At 37.5% G+C, this 25,925-nt stretch overlaps 1 protein-coding gene across 2 annotated transcripts in view; it reads right to left on the bottom strand.

Annotated features, from left to right (window-relative positions):
* Positions 1-1,474: 1,474 nt before the first annotated feature.
* Positions 1,475-25,925, bottom strand: part of LOC116254417 (rRNA biogenesis protein RRP5) — a 70,551-nt gene continuing 46,100 nt past the window's right edge. The window contains exons 23-42 of one of the 2 annotated variants that reach the window (XM_031629809.2): positions 25,747-25,892; positions 25,430-25,513; positions 25,223-25,323; positions 11,442-11,592; positions 11,105-11,179; positions 10,843-11,005; positions 9,640-10,261; positions 6,767-6,824; positions 5,499-5,644; positions 5,243-5,426; positions 5,067-5,165; positions 4,281-4,669; positions 3,994-4,173; positions 3,513-3,609; positions 3,278-3,433; positions 2,972-3,202; positions 2,792-2,875; positions 2,488-2,702; positions 1,746-1,898; positions 1,475-1,648 (exon numbers count right to left, since the gene is read on the bottom strand). In XM_031629809.2, the coding sequence (XP_031485669.1) occupies positions 2,592-2,702; positions 2,792-2,875; positions 2,972-3,202; positions 3,278-3,433; positions 3,513-3,609; positions 3,994-4,173; positions 4,281-4,669; positions 5,067-5,165; positions 5,243-5,426; positions 5,499-5,644; positions 6,767-6,824; positions 9,640-10,261; positions 10,843-11,005; positions 11,105-11,179; positions 11,442-11,592; positions 25,223-25,323; positions 25,430-25,513; positions 25,747-25,892 (3,077 nt within the window). In that variant the 3' untranslated portion in view covers positions 1,475-1,648; positions 1,746-1,898; positions 2,488-2,591. Of the gene's footprint in view, positions 1,899-2,487; positions 2,703-2,791; positions 2,876-2,971; positions 3,203-3,277; positions 3,434-3,512; positions 3,610-3,993; positions 4,174-4,280; positions 4,670-5,066; positions 5,166-5,242; positions 5,427-5,498; positions 5,645-6,766; positions 6,825-9,639; positions 10,262-10,842; positions 11,006-11,104; positions 11,180-11,441; positions 11,593-25,222; positions 25,324-25,429; positions 25,514-25,746; positions 25,893-25,925 lie in introns of both variants that reach the window. The other variant, XM_031629802.2, reaches the window with a different exon arrangement.

The raw sequence follows: 25,925 nt of genomic DNA, 5'->3' as shown, positions 1-25,925 counted from the left end.
CACTTAAACATATGGTTTTGATTCCTTTGCAACATTTTTTTCCTATAGTACAGTTGGAAACAATTCATTTTTCCATCTCAATGGTTATATATCATGACTAGCACATGTATCGCAAATAATGCATTTTTTTATGATGATCTCAATAAAATTGTCTATATGCATAGCCACCTAATGTTAAACAATAGGTGGAACGTGGAATAGTGTGCAAACTAATGAATGTTATATATGAACTCAAGCAAAGTCATCGTGTGTGGTTCCACAATTTTTTTTGAAGTGGTCTTAAAGTGTGGATTTAAGAGATCCCCTCTTGATAATTTTTTGTTTATCAAGAAGAATTCTGAGGTATAACCATTTTAGCAGTCTATGTTGGCAACTTTCATAAAAAATTTCTAATACAATGTTCTTCAACTATGATATTTCTTGGTAACTATCCTAATGAAAATATGTTATTGATTTGTTGTAGGATAACGAGATGCTAAAAGCTAAACCGCTCATTATGTCTATGAATTTACACACACATCTTCATAATGACCTATAATGACCTATCAAAATTAATAGATCCACAGTCATACAGATCTCTCATTGGTAAGCTCCACTAAATGACCATGATAAGACCAAACATTAGCTCTACAATAGATAGAAGTTAAGTTCATGAAAAAGCCCAAGAAAGTTCACTAAAATATAGCATTAATGATAATCAAATATTTGAAATCATCTGCACGTAGAGGACTTTTGTTTACAAATAGTAATTCATTGGAAGTGGAAGTCTACAATGATGCAAACTATGCAAGATTCGAACAATAAGTATACCACGTTTATTTGTGAAAGACAACATTATATCCTCCAAAATAAAAAAACAATGCATGGTGCCTAGATCTGATACACAGTCTTGAGTATAAAGCTATGGTTCAAGTGGTTGCCTAAATGATTTGAACTAACTCCATGCTAATTAGCTTAAGTGTGTCATTTTCTCTTCTTATGATGATGTACTGTATCAATAGAACCACCTACATTACAAACAATATCATTTTTCATGAAAAAACAACACATATTAAAGTGGACTGCCACTACATGTAAAACCTTATTTAAAAAAAACCAGACACCATCCATGTATCATGTAAGATCAAAGCTGCCCTTAAACTTTTTGTTATTTTACATTCATGTTACTTATAAGGCTTTACCGCAGCCTTTATCTCTTCATTGTAAAAATTACGGTTGATTGATGCTAATCTTTCTCTCACAAAGACTGCCAGCTGTAAAGGTTTTCAAAAGGAAAAAAAAAAAAAAGGTCATGTGACAGACGATAAAAGATTTATTTGTTAAAAGCACATAAATATAGAAAGAGGGAGAGAGAGAGAAAGCCTTGTGAGGAAGCATTCGTCAACTTAGTGAGAAACCAAACTCCATCCCTAAAGTGCCGCCCAGTACTAGAGGGTAAGCACTGAGTAACAATGGGCATTTCAACAGTAATATGTGCAAATACACATCAGAAAGAGGATCATCAAACTCATCAATCCACTTAAACGTAGACGTTTGAATTTTTAAATCCTCGTATAATGATATAAGTTGTGAAACAATTTACAAGAAAGGTCGTGGTTTCCGTACTAGAACAATTCACCTTGAGCTTGTAAAATTTTACATATAGTTTCTGGTGTAAACATAGAAAATAAAAATATCAGCTAAGAAACAGGAAATCAACTTACTGGTGTAAACATAGAAAATAAAAATATCAGTTGCAAATTTACATTTTTTAATCCTTCAACGGAGTCATATACCCCTCTTGCATTTTGACCTCATTTCTCTGTAGTCTGTAGATGTTTGCTAGGCATTCGATGACAGACTCAGTCAACATCTCCGCAATTGTCCATATCAACTCCTTTTCAGGTAACCGGTCAAGACTGGAGAAAACAAAACTTCCATAAGAAAAAGACAAACTAAAAAGCCCCTATCTCTCTCTCTCTCTCTCAACAGAGACACTTCCTCACACCCTTTAAAATTGCTTATCAGAGGCTCAACTAGGCCCATACTAATGTTTGAGGCCAGCCTGATATTTTTCAGGTTGGCCTTCCCAAACGTGATCTCAGCATGGGAAGGAATCTAAGAAAACAGTCCATTTAGCTGCTTATGGGTGAATGCATGACTAAACAATTCATTGAGTTTAATACCGTTGCTTCTTACAATGAAGGATTCAGCATCCACGGCTCTGCAGCCATCAGAGCCATTGGTCGTAGACCCAACACTTGGAACCTTCACATGATACACTAAACTTCTACATGCACCTAAGCTAGACAAAATCGGAGATCTGATTCACAAGCATATAACAAAGAACGATGGTTAGGAAGACACAAAGAGCATCATAGATCATAATAATTCTCATGCTTCTATGGAAAATAATTTGAATCCTATCCTAAGACTAATTACTGGAGGAGGTAGGAATGCATTCCATAAAAAAGACATGACCAATTTACCATGATAAAATAGGCATACCTCTTAAAATGAGCAGGCATAGGTGAATGAGATAATCAAGAAAAAATAAGGACCACAGACGTAATCACACGGGGTGCTCCTGAACTCAAAGCGGTAAAACCCTGTCAAGGACCAGTGGCACTCTCAACATATTCCATGGCCTTCCTCTTCACATATTCTACCCGTTCTTCATCGCCGCAAGATTTCTCATAGCAAAGGTACTTCTTAAAAAGAGACTGCAATCATCAGAACAGAGAAAAAAGTCAATAAGTTAATAATGACGAGTACATACTTCTTTGTACTCCCAAGACTACATATTAAAGACCTTCATCTTCTTTGGAGGAAGACTCAAACTGGTTGCTCTCTCAAACAGTGCCCGTATTAGTTCTTGATCTTTCAAGCGTATCTCCTAGTAGAAAAACAAAGGCAGAAGAAGTAATAATGCCATCAAAATGGACATAGATAGCGCATGACATAGCTTATGAAACAAAAATTATTTACGTACATGATCAAGATATACATTCCACAGGTCAATTCGCTTTGGATATGTTCTCAAAATTTTCTCAAACATTGAACGGCCTCTATCAGGTAAACCATGCTTGAATTCAAGCATAGCAGCCTGCGAGATAAATTTGATGTGCTTCCACTGGCCAAGACTTAAAATTGCACGATTTACAACAGCCTGAGCTTCACCTTTGCCCTGCTTCAAGAGGGTCTCTATATATCTCAACCAGACCTAATGGTTCACCAAAAGATTAGGCCCTTCACACATACATTGATGAGAAGAGGAAAGAAGAGAATTTAAGACTACCTTGCATGAAGTCCGGAATTTCTTTGTCATTCCATTTAGAAGCTCATTTGCCAACTCTTGTTGCCCAGTTCTTTCATATGTCCCTAACAAAGCCAAATGCAACTTTTTGGAATCACAAGACTGGCATGCCCTCTCAAAAATCTTCTCAACAGCTTCCTGAATAAAAGACAATGCATAAGAAAGTATACTTAAGGCAGGAAAACGGAAAAAGATAAGGTGTATGCACATCTCATACTTTGCGAGGAATGCCATATTCATTCTCTAAATTGAGATATGCGATCCATACGTTCAGCTTTTCTCCTTCCACTCTCATGTTTATTGTTGCCAAAGCACTTGCAAGAGGGAAGACAAATAAAAGAAAGAAATAAGGATGAACCCAGCGAAGATAAAATGAGGCTAAACTTACTAAACCTTAAGTCGAGAGAGGTGTTGCTAAATGAGCCTTAAATCACGGATGCATTAACTTATCCTAATAGATGATGCATGTTTTTCTGTTTTTTCAGAATAACAATTAGTAATTTCGGTTTTTATATTGAAATAGCCACATCATATATATATATATATATATATATATATATATATATATATATATATATATATATATATATACACACACACACACATATAAAATCAGCCTATTCAAATCATATTGCACCAGCACCCTTAAAAGTTTAAACTGACAGGGTGTGATAAGATACCATAAACCTACAACATACCGCTCTGCAACAGATCTAGCCTTTGGGACATCACGAAGTGATAGCATAAAAGCCATGTACTTAATCCATAAGTAACTGCTATTAGGAGAGCTCCTAACTAGTTTTTCAAAGTCATCAACACTTGTAGGAGCTGCATCTTCATTAAGAAGCTTATCCTCAGCAGCCTTAATTTGAAGCTCTCTGAAAAAGATAGAAATATCATTTAGTTAAAAAGAAAAGTGACCATAGGTTGATACATGCAGCTAACATTATGTTTTAAATTATTCAAATACAGAAAATAAGGCAACCTCTCTACTTTGGCTTTTCTCTTCAAACGTCTCTTTTCAGCTGCACAGCTTTCTGCAACTGTTTTGGTGATGCCGGAGTCATCAAAGTCAACTACTTGATGCCCCAAGCCAAGTTCCTCATCATCAAAAGTGACTTCAAGTGGGAGAACCGAAGCCCTTGACTTGATTTGAGAAGGAATCAACAGATCATTGGTTACATTGTCATCTACAGCCACTTCATCAGCAGTCATACTGCCATTCTTTTCCATAAAGATATTAGAAACATCATTAGCTGCAGCATTATCAGCAATCTTTTTTCCAATGCCATTAGCTTTCGGTGTAATGGTATGATGGCCACCTAGGCAAGAAGTCTTCATTCCAAGAGATACTCTGCCTTGTTCAACATTTATCTGGTTGTAAGGTAGGACAAGCTCACATATCAGGAAACAAAATAAGATGCACATAAGGAAAAAACCTTACCAACATTTTTTTTCATAAATAAGAATTCAAGCCGATCACAGTTAGATTCGGCTGTATTGGACCTGAAACAGCATGACAGGCCAGATGGGGAGAAGTGAAGACAAAACAATGGTGGTTCTGGCCCACCGGGTCCACCAAACCAGCAGTAGGTTTGTTATCATCAGCCTTAAAAAACCTGAGACAGCTAATTTGAACTGGTAAACCATTGGTTATTTCAAAGCCAAGCCATATGCAGTACTGGTACATGACCATAGGGTTCTTTCAGTGAAAGCATTACCAATGGACACAACTATCTTGACTCAAGGAAATACAACTGAAAACTTTTACCTTCAAAATTTTTGCCATAACTTTCTCTCCTGCACAATATCTGGCCTCTAGACTATCTCTATGTTCATCAGGAACCTCAGATACATGGCACAGACCAACCTAATCAAGAATGTGGAATGTGAATTGCTGGTAAAAGAAATAAGAGAGAAAGAGAGAGAGACTAGAACAAAACATACCGTATTGGTATGGTCAATTGTGATGAATAAACCATATGGTTCAACCCTCCTTATCTTGCCAGAGATGATATTTCCAGCCTTAAAACTTTGCATGTCAATAATATTAATATCTGGTGTTACCCTTGGTAGTTTTGTTCTCAAAGATACATCAACCCTCTTGGACAATGGCTCCACAGAAAGGACCCTAGTAAACCGAAATTAACATTACTGTCAGAAACTTTTTTTTATCAAGTCATCAGACTATTGAGAAACTTACCTTCCATGTACTAATTTCCCAACAGGAAATCCTTTTTCAGGGGCTTCAATATATTCATCCGATAAATTAGACAGAAGGATCCTTGCATCAATCTTCCGCGATAGTGTAATGAAGCATCCCTTTTCCGTTACAACTTTTACGTAACCCTAGTACAAAAGAAATGTGACATAGAAAAAGATCATTGAACAGTCTCAAGGCAAGGATGATCATACATATTTTCGTCCTATAGGTGATACAGACTAAAACAACAGATAACCTACTAAAGTTACATAAGAACTATAACTGTGAACAACAGATATCACAATTCAATATCTTCCTAACTCCTAACTGGAAACCTAAAGAATATACTGAGCAATCTAGTCACAGAACTGACATGGTGATTATAATGTTTAATCTACCTAAACTCAAATTCATCATCTGCCCTGGCCTCTGTTAGGCGCATCATGTATAGATGGATGAATGTGGAACATTGAAATCTACAATTTCAAAAAGGAAAAAAAGAGAACCAAAATCTGATGAACTGATCAGATTCAATAAAGGTTTTAAGGCTAATGTCTTAACTTTGTCAGCATAAAATATGATGTAAACACTAGATTTCCATGATTTGTTTTATTCCATCATGTTTAACATTCTCCATTCATCCATGCAGTTAGGTTTTTTAAAAGATAAACTATTTGGAGTATGATGGATAACCAAATCAATATATAGGACACACATGTGCATGTGCACTTTCTCACACACACACACATGAATATATACGTGGATTTGTGTGCCCTTGGTGCTCCAAATGAAAACATAAATCGATGCATGGCATTTTGAGTCCTACACAAATAAGAACCTTGAAGCACATCATATCAAGGTGTTAAAAATCAAAGGCATCAAAAACCACGACTAGCACACGATGCATCAACACTTGATGGGTTGAAAGATCATTATGATTTGGTCTCGCAAAAATATGACCACAAGAATTAACTGGAAGAAGAAAACTTTTCTAAACCAATCTACAGGAGGCACAAAAAAAAAAACTGGGGGAACACCATTCAGTTTCTATATGGATCTAATAATCTAAGCATGAAATAAAATATATTTCTGCTTTGTCACTATGTCCGTATAAAATAGTTCAGTCACAGAATAAGGTTATACTTCTAATCACCAATGTAATAGATACATGCAATGCATAATATGAATAAATAATCATCTTCACATAATAGTTTTACACCTTCAAAAAGCAGACAAAAAAAATCAACTACTAAAGAAATGTTTCACACCTTTACTTCCATGTTAGGATACAAGTCATCAGACTTTGTAAAGCGCTTAGAGGAGGAGCTGCACATCAGATAAAACCAAATTATGCATTCTAATAACTACCACTGGTTGAAGTTTGAAGGAATAAAAGTGTGTGTTGTACAAAAAAAAAAGGTGAGGATTCCAACATGACCCACACATAGTAGTAACAGCGTTTCACAACCTAAATGTCCAAAACACTTCAAAAAACCAGCAGCCTTTTTTGTACTAACCACAGAAAATCAAAGTCCTTATCAGACCAATTTCATTAGAAAAATATATATATTTATATAAAAATGGTTCATACCTCCAGCATGACACACATGGTAATATACTTTGGCAGACCAATTCAACTGGAGAAGGTACACATTTACATAAAAGGATGGTCATACTTCTGGTATGATGCACACATGGAAATAGTAGAGTTTCATAACCTGAGTGACCAAGATGGTTTAGAAAACATCACTGCAGGATTTTTTCTTTTGCACTAACTATAAACTGGCATTATGGTAAGCATTGTCACAAATATCGTTCTCGGGTTTTTATCGGCGACGTTTTTTCTCGGGTATTTTTTGACAAAGCTGTTCCGACAAAAATGCAGGTCATCACTCATCACTTCTCAAACGCTCACACGCCAAACACAGCTTCCTCACTTATCAAACCCTCGCTTCTCACACGAAAGGTAAAGTTAATAATAAACCCTATTCACTAAAAGTTATAATCAAGTACCCTTTTTGCCATTAAAATAAATCAGTTCCAAAAATACCCTTTGTTTTTTTGCTTTTAACATGTTGTGGCCTTTTTTAGCAAAAGAATTCATAACGTGCAGTTTTTAGAAATTAAAAAAGTGGAAGAACATATAAACAGCACAGAAATTAAGTGGCGAAAAAAATGTGATTTTATTACGATAAATATTTTTGGCGGATATTTTCAAAATATCACAATTTTTTTGTGCTTTTTTCATTTCTCCCCTTTCTAACGTTTATGTCACGATATTTTTGAAAATACCATGATATCTGTGACACTGACGGTAAGCAATATATATCCATTATGGGTTTGGAATGCACAAAACAAAAACGATTGTTTAAAGCTATGTTGTTAGGGACTTGTCTAGGCGTGGACTAAGCATGAGTCCACACCTGTCGCCTAAGTCCACCATTTAGGCAACGGTATATGTGTTGGCGCATAAGCTGGCCTAGGCGCCAACACGCCTAATCCATGGGAAAGTGAAAAGTCACTTCCCTTTCAATTAAAGTTTCTTAATGAGTATATATTGTTATCTACTTTATTTGTATTGATTACACATTTTTATGTATTGTTATATGTATACATTAGTATGGTTATATTACATAGTTATATCATATAATAATATGTATTATTGTAATACATATATATATTATAATACATGTTATGTGCTATGTCACATAGGTATGGGTACCGGTGCCGGTGCCGGTGCGGGTACGAGTACGAATCATTTACAAAAAACTTGGGTACGGGGGTACGGCCGTACACACACATATATATATGTCAAGATTTTACAGAATCACTGAATCAGTCACTATTAGCCACCCTTTTGTTTTGAAAGTCAAAACAAAGGCATTATCTAATTCCACAGGAACAACATGAATTTACAGTGAAAACTCACTAAACATCCCCAAAGTCCCAAACAGTGACGATTTTTACAGAATAACTTTGGCAAAATTTCCCAAAATTGAACACGTTGTAAATAACACACAAAAGGAAACAAAATTTGTATTGGACATGTTGTAAATAACACACATAAAAGAACCGCCTCAACCGATGAGAAAACAAGCAATACCAAAATGTCAGATAAATATAAAAACAAATCTTATACAGGAAAAAACAGGAACGGAGGCGGCATTTATAGCATCTCCAAGACAGATGAGGAAATGACGAAAAACTGAACTACGTGCTTTAAGAAGTGAAGATCTCGACGGTGGAAAGACGTCTGCCGGCACCAGACAAATGGAAAGAAGAGCGCATTAACAGAAAATAGAAGAAATCGGCAAACGAAAGCAAATACCGTCCGACGTCACCGCCGTTCGTCCACCCAACTCGATGGTCGCTACCGTTCGTCCACCCAAGTCGCCGGTCGCCCCAGATGCTTCCTCTCGTTCGTGAAATGGGTAGAAGGAAGATGTCAAGGGGTTTAGGGTTTTCTTCGACCAATTTAACGTTAGGTAATTTTTAAAAGTTAAAAACTTAAAATCGTTAAAATAAAAAATGGACATCTTTGGACTCGCTCAAAGTTGACTGAGTCCAAAAGTGGACCGATTTAAACCCGGGTACGTTGACCATACCCGATACGCGTTGACCGAATTATTGGCGTACCCACGAGCGTACCGGTACCCGTACCATGCAGGTACTCGTGTGACATAGGTTATATATATATATATATATATATATATTGTTATGTACAGTCTGTTATACTTGTTATATAGTGTTGCATCAACCTATTATATGTATATAATTATATATTGTTAACCTGTTATATAATATGTAATATTGTGCATTTAATGAGTAATGTTAAACTTGTTCTATTGATTTAGCATATCCAATGAAGTCAACAATTAATTTTTTATTGTTTAAGTTGATTATACTTGTTATAATACTACTCTCCACATTTCAAACATTAGTAATAGTTAGTCAAAATAACTTGACAAATTAACATAACTAAAAAAATTTAAAAAAAAAAATTGATCACCCTTTTTGCCTAGGCTCGCCTAGGTGCTAGGCTCTGTGTAGCACCCAGGCCAGGCCCGGGCACCTTGACAACATAGGTTTAAAGCCACATAGGATGACTTAGAATTCTCACACACACACACATTGTACTTACAGATCAACAGTTCCTCCTCCCAAGTTAATTGCCTGACTGTTGATAAAGGAATCCCGTAAAGAAAGATCAACATAAAAAGCTCCATTTGCAGAACGTCCAACCTCTAAGACCCTACATCTGACAAACTGTCCTTTACTGTAGCCATCTATGGGGTTAGACACCCATGAATCTGTGACTTCTGTAAAATGCACTTTCCCAAATACATGAGGACTGATTTGAATGACCAAACCTCCAACACCAGGAAGTACTTCAGTTATCTTCCCACCAATGATATCGCCTTCTCGAATACGCCCAAACAAATCCTGATTCATATCTGATCCACCTCTTTTATCATCCAGCTGCCTGACCACATCTGTTAATCCTAACCGCAACCTGCGCTTATCTTTGTTTATACTCAGAATGTAGCAAGATAATGGCTGTCCTGGTCTAAACCGCTTCTGAAACTCTTGAAGCTCAGAGGGATCAGTAGAAGTATCCAGTACAAACAAATCACCCTTTACAAGCCGCGAGATTGCTAAACGAGCCCATTCATCACCGACGTTAATGACATAACCAATCACATGTTGGCCATTAGAAAAGTCAAAATCTTCACGTGAGTTCTCATCAGATGTCTCCACCTTTCCTGCAAGTAAACAAGAAAGAATAAGTCAAAAAACAGGTGAAGAAGACTATACCAGATGACTAAGTACCACCTCAAAAAAGCAAAATCAAATACAGAAGTAATGAAGCATTTACATTGATTAAGCACCACACAAGGTTCTACAACCATGTGGCAGGAATAGAGCATTCAGATAAAAATTTATCTATAAGAAATGCCATTATGATGACAAAGAGCTTTTTCAAAAAAATCAAAATAAAGGGATTAAAACAATATGCCGAATACATTTCTAACCCTAAATGGTGTACACAAGGCTATCAAAACAATCTTATCTCACAAAATGATCACTACAACTTTTGGATGAACAAATAGAAGGCAAAACTAAAGAAAGTGAAGAATGAGTTTCTCATCAGATCATGAAGGCAAAGTCAAATAATGAGAGAGGAAACACATACATGCAAGTTTCTATAGAGAAAAGAAAACACATAATGCAACAGAAAATGCAAGTGCATGACTGTACACATAATATATGCACACATACTATATCAGGAAAGGCCATCAGTAAAAGGAATATAAACAGATGCATAAAAATAAAAAACATTTACCAGAAAGCACGGAAGGTCTAACAGATAGTTCCCAGGTATAACTCTTTGCAGTATCCTTGGGTTTTGAAGCCTTTGCAATAATCTTGGCCATCAATGTTTGCCCAATTCTAAATTTACTAAATGGATTTAAGTCAAATGGCTGATGATCATCATGATCACATACCTGTCACCAAGAAGTCAGTACACAGGGTGAAGATGAGTAGACTGCAACAAAGCAATCCCAACAATATATAAGGACCCATTGAAGAGAAAATGCACTCACTTCTGTGATATATATTCTCCCATGAAGACCAAGACTGAATTTTGTAAGTATTTCAGAAGCTCTTATATCAGTAATCTGCAGACACATGACAGAAGTAAAAAATACTACTTTCACTGATAAAAATTGTATCTAGAATTACTTCAATACCTAAGACAAACAATCAGGAAAAATTTCCAAGGGAAATTTTCCTTTTGTATAAAGCTTTAATTTCCTGAAACAATACTAAGAAAAAAGCAACCTCCTGATTAAGGAGATATATGATTTATACCAGTCGGAGCATGAAAAATTGTTAAACGAATACTAATCTAAGAAACTAAGTTGATACAGCAACACAAACCTCAGCTCCAACAATCGAACCAACCGAAAGCAAAGTTCTTTTTCTATCCTTCTTAGAGGAAGAACATTTCACTTGTTCGCTCAATGATTTTAGCAGCAAGAGCAGCCTGCCAGATGGTGGACTTGGAAGCATGCCAATTGTAGCAACAACCCTGGAACAAGTAAATTAACTTTAATATAGCATGATTTCTTAGAAGAGAATCGTCAGCACATCTATAGGAATTTCCAAAATCACAATTATCAAGAATCGGTCGTCTACCATTTTCGTAATGAAACCAACATAGTGTTTAGGAAAAAATATCTAAAGATAGACATGACACCATGATCCAGAGTTCTGAACAAATTTACCATCTTCTAACACAAAAACTTTCACAAGTTAAATCATGTGCTGGCATGAATATCAAAATAAAAGCTTTTCTTTGATATTAGTACAGAAAAAATAGGGGAAGAAGATAAAATAGGTCAAAAAATGGGCCTCAGATCATGGATAATTAAAGAAATTTTACCAATCATAAAAAGAAGATTAGCTACAATATTGGAACCAGAAATTTTGACCCTCTCAATATCATTCTGTACCATTTCTACTAAAAGATCAACATAACAGCTAGAAAGCCGGTGATTATGTTCTGAAGCCTGGATGTTGTTGCCAATTTCATTGAAGAAATTTAGGAAAACCATACCCCATAAATACCTAGACGTTTGGCCTAATTAAGAGCTTATTTCTTCCTTTCTTTTGGTGATTGCTTCCGTTTCTTAATGTTCATCAATACAATAGGATGTCATAGGTAATAAAGAATGGACTTTTATGAAGAGTGTTGAATTAGAAGAGTTTATGTTTCTAGGTGGTTCTTTGCAATATTTAATAGTTAGGTCTCTTTAAACATTCCTCTATTTTCTATTGATGTCTTTGTAAATCTCTCTTCAACCCTAATCTCTTTATTTTAGGGGGTTAGTGAATGAAGTTACGTTTTCTCTCTCTATGGCTGCCGGCTGAAACATGGTATCAGAGCCGGCGATCTCCACCCTTCTCCACCGGCGGCTGTCGTGATTTTCCGGCGACCCTTCTCATCTTCCTCTTCCATCTCTTCCCACTTCTTCTCTTCCTCTATCATTCCTTTCTATCTTCTCTCTGCTGATCGAAAGATAGTGAAGCGGCGTGAAAGGGGAACCTAATCACATGTGAAAGGTATTTGTGATTAGGTCCCCAACGTGGATGTAGTCGAGCGTAAGCAACTGCGTGGGAGTTGCAGTGGAAAGTTGTAAGTCAGATCTAGCTTCGTGGATGAATAGCAGCACATGGACTCCATTATTATTCAGATCTAAGCTCATGGGAAGCGTAGCTGCATGTGGATTCAGTTTAGATCTGGGCTCGTGGAAGATTAAATGCACGTGGACCATATTCTTATCATATTTTTGATAACTGTGGAAAAGTGGCTGCAAGTGGAGTGTTGCACATTGGGTATATTTTTTTATCAGATTGAATGTCTGTTTTATAATCTGGTGAACTGATTTGGAACAACAAAGTTTTTTTTATATGCATATGTGGATACGTAGAAGCCTGGTGGACTGTCTTGAACAGCAAGTTCATATATTCCTGTTCATTTATTGATTGTTGTGATTGGTGGACTGATTTGAACAACAAAAATTTTTTTTATATGCATATGTGGATACTTAGAAGCCTGGTGGCCTGTTTTGAACAAGAAGTTCGTATATTCTTGTTCATTTATTGATTGTTGTGATTGGTGGACTGATTTACTGAGCAGCAAGTTCACAGAAATTCTTTTTAAGGACTGCTTTTGGTGCAAGAATATATATATATATATATATATATATATATATATATATATATCTGCTGTCTAAGTTTTCTCAAGTTGATTGTTGCACGCTATTCTCTTGATTGTATCATAGTGCAACCAGATTAAGATCACATTGTCAAGTCGTGCACTATGGCCGCTGAAGGCAAGACAGAGACACAATATAAGCATAAGAACACAGCAATCTCTTTTCTTATGGCTCTACTGTAAAGTTATATATATATATATATATATATATATATATATATATATATATATATATATATATATATATATATATATCTGCTGTCTAAGTTTTCTCAAGTTGATTGCTGCACGCTATTCTCTTGATTGTATCATAGTGCAACCAGATTAAGATCACATTGTCAAGTCGTGCACTATGGCCGCTGAAGGCAAGACAGAGACACAATATGAGCATAAGAACACAGCAATCTCTTTTCTTATGGCTCTACTGTAAAGTTAGATGCTCCTAAGTTGGAAGACAGATGTTGTGATAAGCTTGGTCGTCCTTCCGCTATACCCCTAGGAAAAGGTGTTGCATCTAAGCAGGGCAAGTATTCATTACAGTCTCCTATTGGATCTATCCAGGTAGCTTCATCAATAGTAGAGGGGTCTTTACCTTCTTTCAATCCTGAGACTCTGGCTGTGAGTATCAACAAGTCAGAGTATGAGGAGTTCTTAGCACACACATCTACTCAACTAGCGGCCTCTATAGTTATGATAGACAATGCTATGTCCGTTGATACTACTCCACATGATACATGTACTACTTGGATTATTGAGTCAGGAGCATCGAGACACTTTTGTAGTAAGCCTTCTATGTTTATCGTGCTACACTCATTACCTCAGACACGTCATGTGAAACTTGCAGATGGTAGATGGTCTCCTATTATGGGTTATGGAGATATTAAGATTTCTCAGTCTATGACAATTCCTAATGTGTTATATGCTCCTAAGTTTCCCACTAATCTTTTATCAGTTGGACAATTGATTAATGATTTACATTGTCGTGTTACATTTGACTCTGGTGTATGTTCATTTCAGGACTTGCAAACTGGGAAGTCGATTGGTGGAGGCTATGAGAAAGGAGGCATCTACTGTCTGTCTGATTCTGTGGGTATTGCAGTCATCTCGACTTCTTCATTGTCCTCCTCCTTCTAGTGGCATCTCAGACTTGGTCATCCATCTGTCTCCAAGCTCCATCACCTACTTCCTCATCAATCAGTTCCACAGTCGTTCCAGTGTGAGGCCTATCAACTTGGCAAGCAAACCCGTAGCAGTTTTTCATTGAGTCTTAATCCGTCCAATTGTAGACTATTTGATCTTCTTCATTCATATGTACTCTCAAGAATCTTATTATTGAAATAAAGACCCAGTTTGGTATTCTTGTTAAAAGCGTTCGTACTGATAATGCTCTTGAGTTCAAGGCATCTATCTTAATGAAATTTTACTCTAATAATGGCATTTCTCCTCAGTTTACTTGTCCCCATACCTCCCAACAAAATGGAGTAGGTGAGCGGAAACATCGCCAACTTTTAAATGTGGCACGCTCCCTAATGCTTCATACTAATCTACCTGCATATTTTTTGGGAGATGCTATCCCCACTGCCTGTTACTTGACCAACCGTTTACCCTCATCCTCCATTGACAACAAGGTTCCCATTAAAGTTGTGTACCCACAACGATCCTTGTTTCCAATAGCTCCCAAAGTATTGGTTGTACATGCTTCGTTCACATACTTTGACCCACACGTGATAAATTGGGTGCCCAAGCCATTAAGTGTATCTTTATTGGCTACTCCAGAAATCATAAAGGTTACAAATGCTTTGACGCCTTGACTCAAAAGGATTATATTAGTGCGGATGTGACATTCTTTGAGTCTCAACCTTATTATAGTTCTCCACCTACCTCTACTGAGATGCCATTGTCATCTTACCCACTACCTATTCCTCCTATTCCTTAGGAGCTATGTCACACGGATACGGGTACGGGTATCCTATGGATACGGGTACGGGTACGGGGACACGGCATTTTCCAAATTTTAGGATACGCGGATACGACGAATATTATATTCAAAAAAATTAAAAATGATAATAAAGAAAGTCTCAAACAAAACATTGTTCATCACCAATCTCAAAAGTGATAACTGCTAAGACATAAGCAAGAAAGTCTCAAACAAAGTGGCTGTGCAATAGACGCAGCTGATCCAGAACCTCCAGAACCACAACTTGTAGGTTGAGACTGAGACACTGTTTTTCCTTTCCTCGCCATACTACATTAAACATATAATGAACATAAACATGCAGTTACAAAACATATAATGAACATAAAACGTCTGAAATAAAACAGCCGAGGAAATATGCATACTATCATGTTATAAACTTCTAAAATTAACATTTTATATGTTAATGCCATCTAGATTGCATGCTAGAAGCCAATAGAATCATTAATTTCCCAACAACAGCCGAGTTCATCTATAATATCTAGCTGCGATCGACTATGTAGCTGAACCTGCTACATATCTAGCATCATCAACAACAACGAAGGCTACATATCTAGCATCATCAACAACAACGAAGGCTACATATCTAGCATCATCAACAACAACGAAGGCAAAATCCCCAAATCGGCAAAATCCCCAAATCCCAAAATCAAACAAAAAAAAGAAAATATCGCACATAGCAGTGAAGAATAGGATCCTTAACCATCCAATCTTCAAACCAAAACATCCCAAAATCGGTAAGAAATACCCAATCTAAAAAATCCCCAAATGAAAGTTGAAACCCTAACTTCTAATGTCGAAAATAATAGATAAAACACTTACCTGTCTGTCGCCGGCTGCCGCCGGACGCCACCAGATGTCGCCGTCGCCGTCGCCCGCCATTGCCGAACTGTGCTGCCGTGGAAGTCGTCGAGGTAAGGAAAGTCGACTGTCGGAGGGTAAAGTCGCGTAAAGAGAAAACGACGGTTTAAAAGAAAATCGGGTTGGTTTGGATCGGGTCTGACCCAGACCCGATCCAAAACGTATCCTGCGGTGTCCCCGTGTCGGGATCCCCGTGTCGGCGTGTCGACGCCGGTACTTGACCTTCCCAGCCGTATCCGTGTGACATAGCTTAGGAGTCATTCCCTTACGAGTCTCCTTCTGGGCACTCTCCCAATGTAGTGTCAAAGTTTCGTGATCCTCCGCTGGTCTACACACGTCGACAAGACCCTTCTCATGATCCTTCCCCAACTGCTTCTCAGAAGGTAAGTACATCTGAAGTGAGTATACCTAGTCCATCTGATCTCTGTCAGGACTTACCTATTGCTCTTCGTACAGGCAAGCGACAATGTACTCTGCATCCTATATCTCATTTTGTTTCTACTGACAGTGTTGGTAAAAGTATGCAACAGTTTATTCAAGCTCTGGCGGCCCATGCAGTTCCTACTTGTCACCAACAGGCCTTATTAGATACCGAATTGAGACAAACTATGCAAGAAGAGATGGATGCATTAGTTCAGCGAGACACTTGGGAACTTGTTGATCCTCCTCCTGGTTGTGAGATTGTTGGCTCCAAGTGGGTATTAACAGTGAAATATAATTCTGATGGTTCTACGGAAAGATACAAAGCTCGGTTGGTTGCCAAGGGCTACACGCAGACTTACGGGATTGATTTCTTCGAGACTTTCTCTCCTGTTGCTCGGTTGGTGACCATTCGTCTTATCATCTCTGTGGTTGTACACCATGACTAGCACATGTATCAGCTTGATGTCAAAAATGCTTTTTTGTACGGTGATCTCGATGAGACAGAGGGAGTGTGGAAAAGTGTGCAAACTGAAGAAAGCTATTTATAGACTTAAGCAGAGTCCTCGTGCTTGGTTTCACAAGTTCTCTGAGGTAGTCTCAAACTGTGGCTTTGCGAGATCCCCTCTTGATCATTCTCTATTTATCAAGAAGAATTCCAGGGGTATGACCGTTCTAGTGGTTTATGTTAATGATATTATCCTGACAGGTGACTCCGATCAAGAAATTTCTGATACAAAGTTGTTCCTTCAAAAACACTTTGTGACGAAAGATCTTGGTCAACTACGATATTTCTTGGGAATAGAGGTGGCTCGCAACAGGGAAGGTGTAGTTCTCGCTCAACGAAAGTATGTTCTGGATTTATTGCAAGACACCGGGATGCTATGAGCTAAACCAGCCAATCTACCTATGAATCCACGCATACATCTTTATGATGACCAATCAGAATTAGTCGATGCTCGATAATACAGGTCTCTTATTGGAAAGCTCCTCTATGTTACTGTGACCAAACCAGACATTAGTTTTGCAGTGGGGAAACTAAATCAATTTATGGAAAGATCCAGGAAAGTTCATTGAGATGTTGCTTTAATGGTGGTCAAATATCTGAAATCATCTCCTGACAAAGGACTTTTGTTCACAAAATGCAAGACCCTGGAAGTGGAAGCCTATAGTGATGCTGACTATGTTGGCTCAGTCGAAGACAGGAAATCTACCACAGGATTCTGTGTATTTGTGGGAAGCAACCTTATATCCTGGAGAAGCAAAAAGCAAGGTGTGGTGTCAAGATCTAGTGCACAATCTGAATACAGAGCTATGGCTCAAACTGTCGCTAAAATGACTTGGGCTAAATCCATGTTATCTAGCCTAAGTGTGTCGATTCTGCTTCCCATGAAGATGTATTGTGACAATCGAGCAGCCACATACATTGCGAATAATCCAGTTTTCCATGAGAGAACTAAACATATTGAACTGGACTGCCATTACATTCGGGATCTCGTTCAAGGAGGAACCATAACCACCATTCATGTATCATCGGAAGATCAAGCTGCAGATGTCTTCACTAAGGCTCTTCCTATTGGTGACTCTTCTAGATGTTGTGACAAGCTATGCTCCAGCTTGAGGGGGAGTGTTGAATTAGAAGAGTTTATGTTTCTAGGTGGTTCTTTGCAATATTTAATAATTAGGAGGTCTCTTTAAACATTCCTCTATTTTCTATTGATGTCTTTGTAAATCTCTCTTCAACCCTAAACTCTTTATTATGGAGATTAGGGTTAGTGAATGAAGTTACGTTTTCTCTCTCTAAGGCTGCCGGCTGTAACAAAGAGGAAGAAGGGATTGATGCTATATAAAGAGAACAGATGACTCATAGGTAACAGTATGGACTTTTATGAAGAGGAAGAGGAGGATTAATGTTATAAATGAGAACAGGTGCCTTAAGACAATGAATTATACATTAATCTACTTTTCACACTTACCTTCTTTTCCAACGTTTTTCTAGAGAAAAAACGAACTTCCATTCAATATCCCAAAAAGGTTCAATTATAAAAACCAGATAACTACGTTTATGAAAATGAGAATATATATATATATGTATATATATATATATATATATATATATATATATTATCTTATGATAGTTCTAAATTATTGTGTATTTCTCAATTAGTACTAGAAAGCAATAGGTAGTTGCGCCATCAACTATATCAACAGAATATGGATCTATTGGTTGTTGTCACGACAGAAGTGACATGGATACAGTTATAGATTATTGTGTATTTCGAAAAATGCCACGCTGCACCCACACTTGCAAAAGAGTAAATTACACAATTCCTAGTTTAGTATCATTAAAAGAAAAAAACTCACCAGCAAGCATGTGGAAGATCTAATTTTGTGCTCCAATTTTACATAGAGGACAAACTCATGGTTATAAGTATTACATTTTTTCGTTAGATAAGAGTTGTAATTTCTGTAGTTTACACCAAAATTGCATAATATAATGTGTATCATTGTTAGCATTGTCATTTTTCATTTTTTTGTGTTCTTTTGCATGACAGCTGTGATCCATCAAATTTTTTGTGATGTGAACCTAGAGGACCTCGATTTACAAGGGATTAGTTGGTCCAATCATTCCTTCTTTCGAGGGACTTTATGATAATGAAAATGGCAATGATGCTGGTGATCGATTGTATCCATTAATTATTACAACGATAGCTCATTTACATAAAAAGTTTTAACTTATGAATTGTGATGATATTCTCTCATAAACAATCCTTTGCCATACATTCATGTGTGTCTTATTCTGGATTTTGCTTGGCATTTGAATACAAGGTTCAGTCATTTGGTCATGTATTCAGTGGCATTATTTTTTCTTAATTCATTAAATTGACATTCAGCAATGTTTTTTCATGAGCATAATATCATTTACTTCTTGTTGCTTGTTCTCAATTGCTTTCAACTTAATTATGTACATATAGTTTCTCCCCCTATCCATGACCATCCTCACAACACTAGGATTAGGGAAAGGCAGAGACCTGAAAAGCCAGTCTCAAAATTGGACTAATTTTGCTCATTTCCCATAGATGCATACACACACCCAGTTGGACCAGAACCTTCACCCTTGTGACATAAATCCGCTTTGTCTTAAAACTGCTGCTCTTGGCAGAGATAAATAAGAGTGACTAGCAGAGGAGTATGATATTTCACGATTGAAGCAATCCATTTCACAAACACTCATGCATACCCTGCCCTAACTTCACAAAAAGTTCTGGAGCACTATCAGAATCTATTTTTACTTCAACAAGGAAAATTTGTAGGGTATGATATGCTTGTAGGAGGTACAGAAAAATAGATATATTTATTAGGTGAATATTATCAAATAGATTTATTTGGTGAATATCATGCACAGGAAAATTTGTTACCAGCATGGGATCTGAGGGTCTTTGCTTTCCCATCCTGAGGTTGCCAAGAGATCCAAAGAACAGAGAACAAAGACAGCCTCGAGAGAGGCCGCATTTGTGTTAAGAAGGAACAAACACTCCACCAAACATGGAGCACCGTTTCAGGATTCCATGGGATGCATGGAATGCATGTGAGACAATTCTATTTATCCATTATCAGACAACCTCCTAGGCTGTGTTTGAGTGGGAGAGGAAACAGTCTTGACTTCTGAGAAACACATGCCCCCTACAGCAAAAATGCATCCTTCAATGGATATCCAACTTTTTCTGTTGTGCCCATGGGAGTGCTGCAGAAAATGCAGAGGAGATATTGTGTGATGCCTGCCCCCACCTATCCCCACACCCTTGTAGTCAGAAATTTTTAGTTTATTTTCTAGTAAATGACAGAAAGCAAACATAAGCATTTTTTTATTTCTGTAGAAAGTAGGAAAAAACTGGATGAAATGATCTTAACGTGGAAAACCCTCGACTCGAGGGATAAGAAACCACGATAGGGAATACCTAGCGCTCACTAGCAGCCAGACACTCTCTTACTAAAATTTTATTCACACTGAAAACTAACCACGATAGGGAATACCTGGCGCTCACTAGCAGCCAGACACTCTTACTAAAATTTTATTCACACACTGAAAATTGAGAGTTACAAAGACTTAAGTAAGGTCCAACTAGGGCTACAACCTGGACCGGGTCCAGGTCCAGACCCAGTTCCAAGACCCTTCAATAAATACTTCAACACTCACCCTCAAGTTGGGCATACATATCAAACATGACCAACTTGGATACGTTTTTCTCAAACAGGGTCGAAGGTAAGGCCTTAGTCAGAACATCAACAGTTTGGTCCTCAGACTTAATGTATGGCAGAACCAACTCTTTCGCATCAATTCTCTCTCGGATGAAGTAACGATCAATCTCAACATGTTTTATTTGGTCATGTAACACAGGGTTGTTGGCCAAGTTGATCGCTGACTTGTTATCACAATACATGTTCATTGACCCTTCAATCTATATCAATATCAGTCAACAACACTTTCAGGCTTTCAGCCACAGTAGTTCAGACACTCCCACAACAAAAGCTCTGTATTCAGCTTCTGCACTAGAGCGGGAACAAACATCTTGCCTCTTACTCCTCCATACCATGAGATTCCCCCTCATGGTAAATATAGTACCCTGAGGTTGATCTCCTAGTATCAACACAGTCTGCTCAATCAGCATCAGAATACCTTCGATCTCGAGAGGCCCTTGCTTCACATATAGGAGCCCCTTGTCAGGGCTCCTCTTCAAGTAACATAAGATCCTGTCAACTGCCTTCAGGTGAGCATCAGTTGGAGCATGCATGAACTTACTCATAACGTTCACAGCAAAGGTGATATCAGGTCTATTAAGAGCGAGATAGATCAACTTCCCTACCAGATGTTGATACCTCACCTTGGCCTCTTCACAAAGAGGTTCTCCAACTTTAATACAGAGTTTGTGCCTAGTATCTAGAGGAGTAGAAGCCGGTCTACATCCTAGTTTTCCAATCTCCTTCAGTAAGTCTAAAGTTTACTTTCGTTGATTTAACACAAGGCTCGTACCAGATCTAGCGATTTCAATACCAAGAAAATATCTCAGCTTGCCAAGGTCCTTGAGATCAAGCTCAACGGCCAATAACTTCTTTAATCTTGCTATTTAGTCTTCATCATCTCCTGTAACAATCAGATCATCAACAAAGACTAACAACAGAGTAACTCTCTGTTCTTCTCTCCACAAAGAGTGTATGATCTTCATTACCTTGATTATACTCATGTCGTCTCATAACTTGTCTAAGACGTTCAAACCATGCTCGAGGAGATTGTTTAAGTCCATACAAAGCCTTTCTCAGATTGCAACATCTTCCTGGTTCCTCATATCTTGGGGGCATACACAACACATATACACATCTTCCTCAAGGTCGCCATTCAAAAAGGCATTCTTGACATCAAATTGATACATCTTCCATTCTCTTATCACAGCCAAAGAGATAATAACTCTGATGGTCTTCATCTTAGGAACAGGAGCAAAAGTCTCTAAATAGTCGATTCCATATTTCTGATTGAATCCTTTGGCAACGAGGTGAGCTTTGTACCTATCCACACTCACGCCTGTCTTGTACTTAATGGTGTAAACCCATTTGGATCCGACCAGATGAGCTCCTTCGGGGACCTTTACCACTTCCCATGTTTCATTCATATTCAAAGCTTCCATCTCTTTTCGCATTGCATGGGTCCACTTAGAATCACTCTGAGCCTCAGCAACAGTCCGGGGAATTACAGCCAAAGAAAGAGATGATATAAAACATTTGTAATCCTTGCTCAGTTTAGAATATGATATGAAGTTACCAATAGGGTGTTGAGTACATGACCTCACAACCTTCCTTAAGGCAATGGGTAGCTCTTCATTAGAAACTTTTGTCTGGAACTCCTTTTCAACTAACTCCTCCAAGGCATGACTTGGGTCATCCAGGGAAGATGTAACATTGGGATTGGGAGTAGCGTTCTTTCCACCCATAGGTAGTCTTTGGCGAGAGTAAACCTGCCCAAACAAATGTTTACGTTCCTCCACAATCCTAGCACCACAGTCTTCATCCTTTTCATGTTCCAGAACATCTGTGACTTAACTCTCTTCACGTTTGTAATCCAGAAAATCTGTTATTTGAATTTCTTGACTTGAAGAATACTCTTCCCTTGTCATATACTTCTCCCCCTGAAGAGGATTCTCACCAAAATAACAGACATGTTCAAAAGTAACATCATTGGTGACATATACACAACCAGTAGAGGGATCAAGACACTTATACTCTATGTCACATAGGTACGGGTACGGGTGCGGGTGCGAGTACGGGCACAGACCATTTTCAAAAAACTTGGGTGCAGGGGTACGGCCGTACACACACATGCACATATATATATGTGTCAAAAAATTTCAAACAAAATAATACATTCACACATATATATATCAAAAAATTACAAACAGAATAACATATTTATAAATCATGATCCAAAATTTATCAGCCTTGATTCTCAAATACATCAACTTTCTTGATTCTCATTCTCTTCAGTCACATAATTAACATACAAAATACATCAACTTTCTTGAATCTCATCCTCCTCAGTTACATCATCAAGATTAGAAGGAGAAACAGGTTCTGTAAGGTCCATATTAAGAGCATGCAAATCATGTTCCCCTTCAAGGTCCACGTCAATGTCCTTTGGATTAACATCCCAATACTTGGATGATCTTGAACTACAAGTTGCAACAAAATCAAAATATAATTTAACTTTTAAGTTAATATTATCTTTAAACAACCAACATAATATACAAATGTAATTATGTATACATACCGAAGATACAAAAAGAAAGAAATACCTGTAAGCATCTGAAGTACGTGAAAGTAGGCGTAGGTTGGAGTGGACATAAACTAAATCTTCTGTTCGCTTACTGGTTAGCTTATTTCTCTTGATATTGTGAATTTGAGAATAAGTGCTCCAATTTCTTTCACAACATGAAGAGGTTGCAGGTTGAGATAATAACTTCAATGCAAGTTGCTGGAGATTTGGTGTCGCTGCTCCAAAACATAACCACCAATTAACAGGATCTTCTTCATATCTTGCCATTGCAGCTTGTACTGAATCACTTCTTCCACCAGAGAAGCTCGCAAACTCACTATTTATTATCTTCAACCGATGAGAATCAGAATATAGTCTTCCCAAACATATCTCCCTATTTTTTGATATTTTTGGATCTCGATTAGGAGGAACACGACCAGTGCCTCCTGCCAACCATGTTTGTCCATAATATTTGGGATTTAAGGAGTGTGTCATACAATGCAAAAGGTTATTGCTTCTATTCCATCTTCTTACTAAAATTTTATGCACATGAACGAAAAACTTAAAATCATCAAGTGCAACATTCTTCTTCTCCTGTCTAAAAATGATGTTTTGAATTTTTTCAATCATGTTATCCCACATATCATAAACTCTATGAAGCATGGGCCCTTCTTTGTCAACTTCTCTCAACATCTGCCAAATAGGCTCTGTAAACTGCAGAAAATATGAAATCTTATCCCACCATTCATCTTCTAAAATACATTTTTTAATTTGTTGAGCCTTCACAATGTCATCACTCCGATAGGGAATACCTGGCGCTCACTAGCAGCCAGACACTCTCTTACTAAAATTTTATTCACACACTGAAAACTGAGAGTTACAAAGACTTAAATAAAGCCCAATGAGGGCTACAACCTGGACCGGGTCCAGGTCCAGACCCGGTTCCAAGACCCGTCAATAGATACTTCAACTCTATAGTAGCAAATGTAGAAGTACTGGCAGTCTGGTTCCTCTTTGCCATGTTGAAGGGTCATGCATGAAGTCCTAGTTGTGATCGCCAAAGTTTTTTGTAATTTCATCTCTCATATGGATGGCTACACCAAACTGACACTGTTTGCTTAACTAAGGCAGCACATATCTTACAGTATGATTCAAAAAGGATGCCACCCCAAGTCTTGTCAAGTGCAGCTTGAGTGCAGCATCAGACAACTCGTTTTACTTTGTATTGGATCATGGATGAAATCATAGTTTGTTAATCATTAATTGCTATTTTCTATACTAGTGAAACATTTATTGCTAGTTTTACTCTTTTTAGACAACTCATATATATATATATATATATATATATATATATATATAGTCACACTACACACACGCCCAACCTCACTGCATCTGCCCCTACATTCTTTTTTCTTCTTTTTTTTTTTTGGAAAAATGTTGCACTTGCAATGATACCTGTTTGACGCAGATTCTATGTCATCCCGTAGTGCTGAAACGACAACTACTCATGCTTTGTCAAGATCAAAAAACAAGAAAATACAGGAGATCACCACTCAGAAATACAAAAGAATATCCCATGAAGGCATTGAACCCTATACTTCATACCATGCTCAGCATCCTGAGATGGTTCAAAAGGGGGGAAAACATCTGTGGTAGAACCTTGTGCAAGATTACATGCATTTACTTTCACAAGTGATACTGGAAAACCACAGGGCCAACATTTTTTTTGTTTTGTTTAGGTATCTTGTGATGAGGAATCATGGGAACGTATAACAGGATCACTTTGTAAGTCACTCTAATAGCAAACAAGATTATAGATGATTGACATAAAAATTTAGAGAAGATGGCTCCATTTTTTTTAGGTCCTGAACAGCGGTACCTACCTTGCACCTTCAACATATTTTTTCCGTGAAAATTTCTGTGTGTTATAATCACTTGAAAGTGCATATCCTATAGCATGTCCATGTTCAGGCAAAGAAAGAACCTGTATGAGAAGCATAAAAATGTAAGAATTTAATCTATTGAATAATCTTCAAAATACTAAATCAGATCCAGAATGCAGGAAAAAGAAAAGGAGAAGCGGTACTTGCCAAATAATTATCTTTGATTAACTCCACAACTGCATTAACTGTGTCACCGAATATAACATCCTTACCTAGGCCTCTTGGACGTTTCTGATTTCACAAGTACAATCAGCCATAGAATGAGCAAAGGAATTACTGATACAGTCAATATGTGTGCATGAGCAACTGGTGAAACATTGTTGACAACTAATGCAACTAATGCCTCCTCAAGGCAGCAGTCTAGACAAACCACTCATCCTCAATTCATAAAAGCAAATGATATGGCCCTTACATTATACAGTCTTTAGTAAGAACTTCAACACTCTGCGGACTAAAGGACTAACCTTGGAACGTGAGTGCCCAAATGCTTTTCTTTGGTATTCTTCAATTAAACTATGCTTCAATGACAGGTCAACAATGTTATCAACCTTTGAAATATCAATAACCAAAGCTTTCACAGTAGAGCCAACTCCCACATTATTACCATCTACTGCAAGACACAGGTTTCGTATCTATTAGAAGA

This window comes from Nymphaea colorata, chromosome 1 (genome assembly GCF_008831285.2).
Source record: "Nymphaea colorata isolate Beijing-Zhang1983 chromosome 1, ASM883128v2, whole genome shotgun sequence".
Lineage (NCBI taxonomy): Eukaryota > Viridiplantae > Streptophyta > Magnoliopsida > Nymphaeales > Nymphaeaceae > Nymphaea > Nymphaea colorata.
The sequence above is the reverse complement of the archived record's forward strand: the minus strand, read 5'-3'. Positions and strand labels throughout refer to the sequence as shown.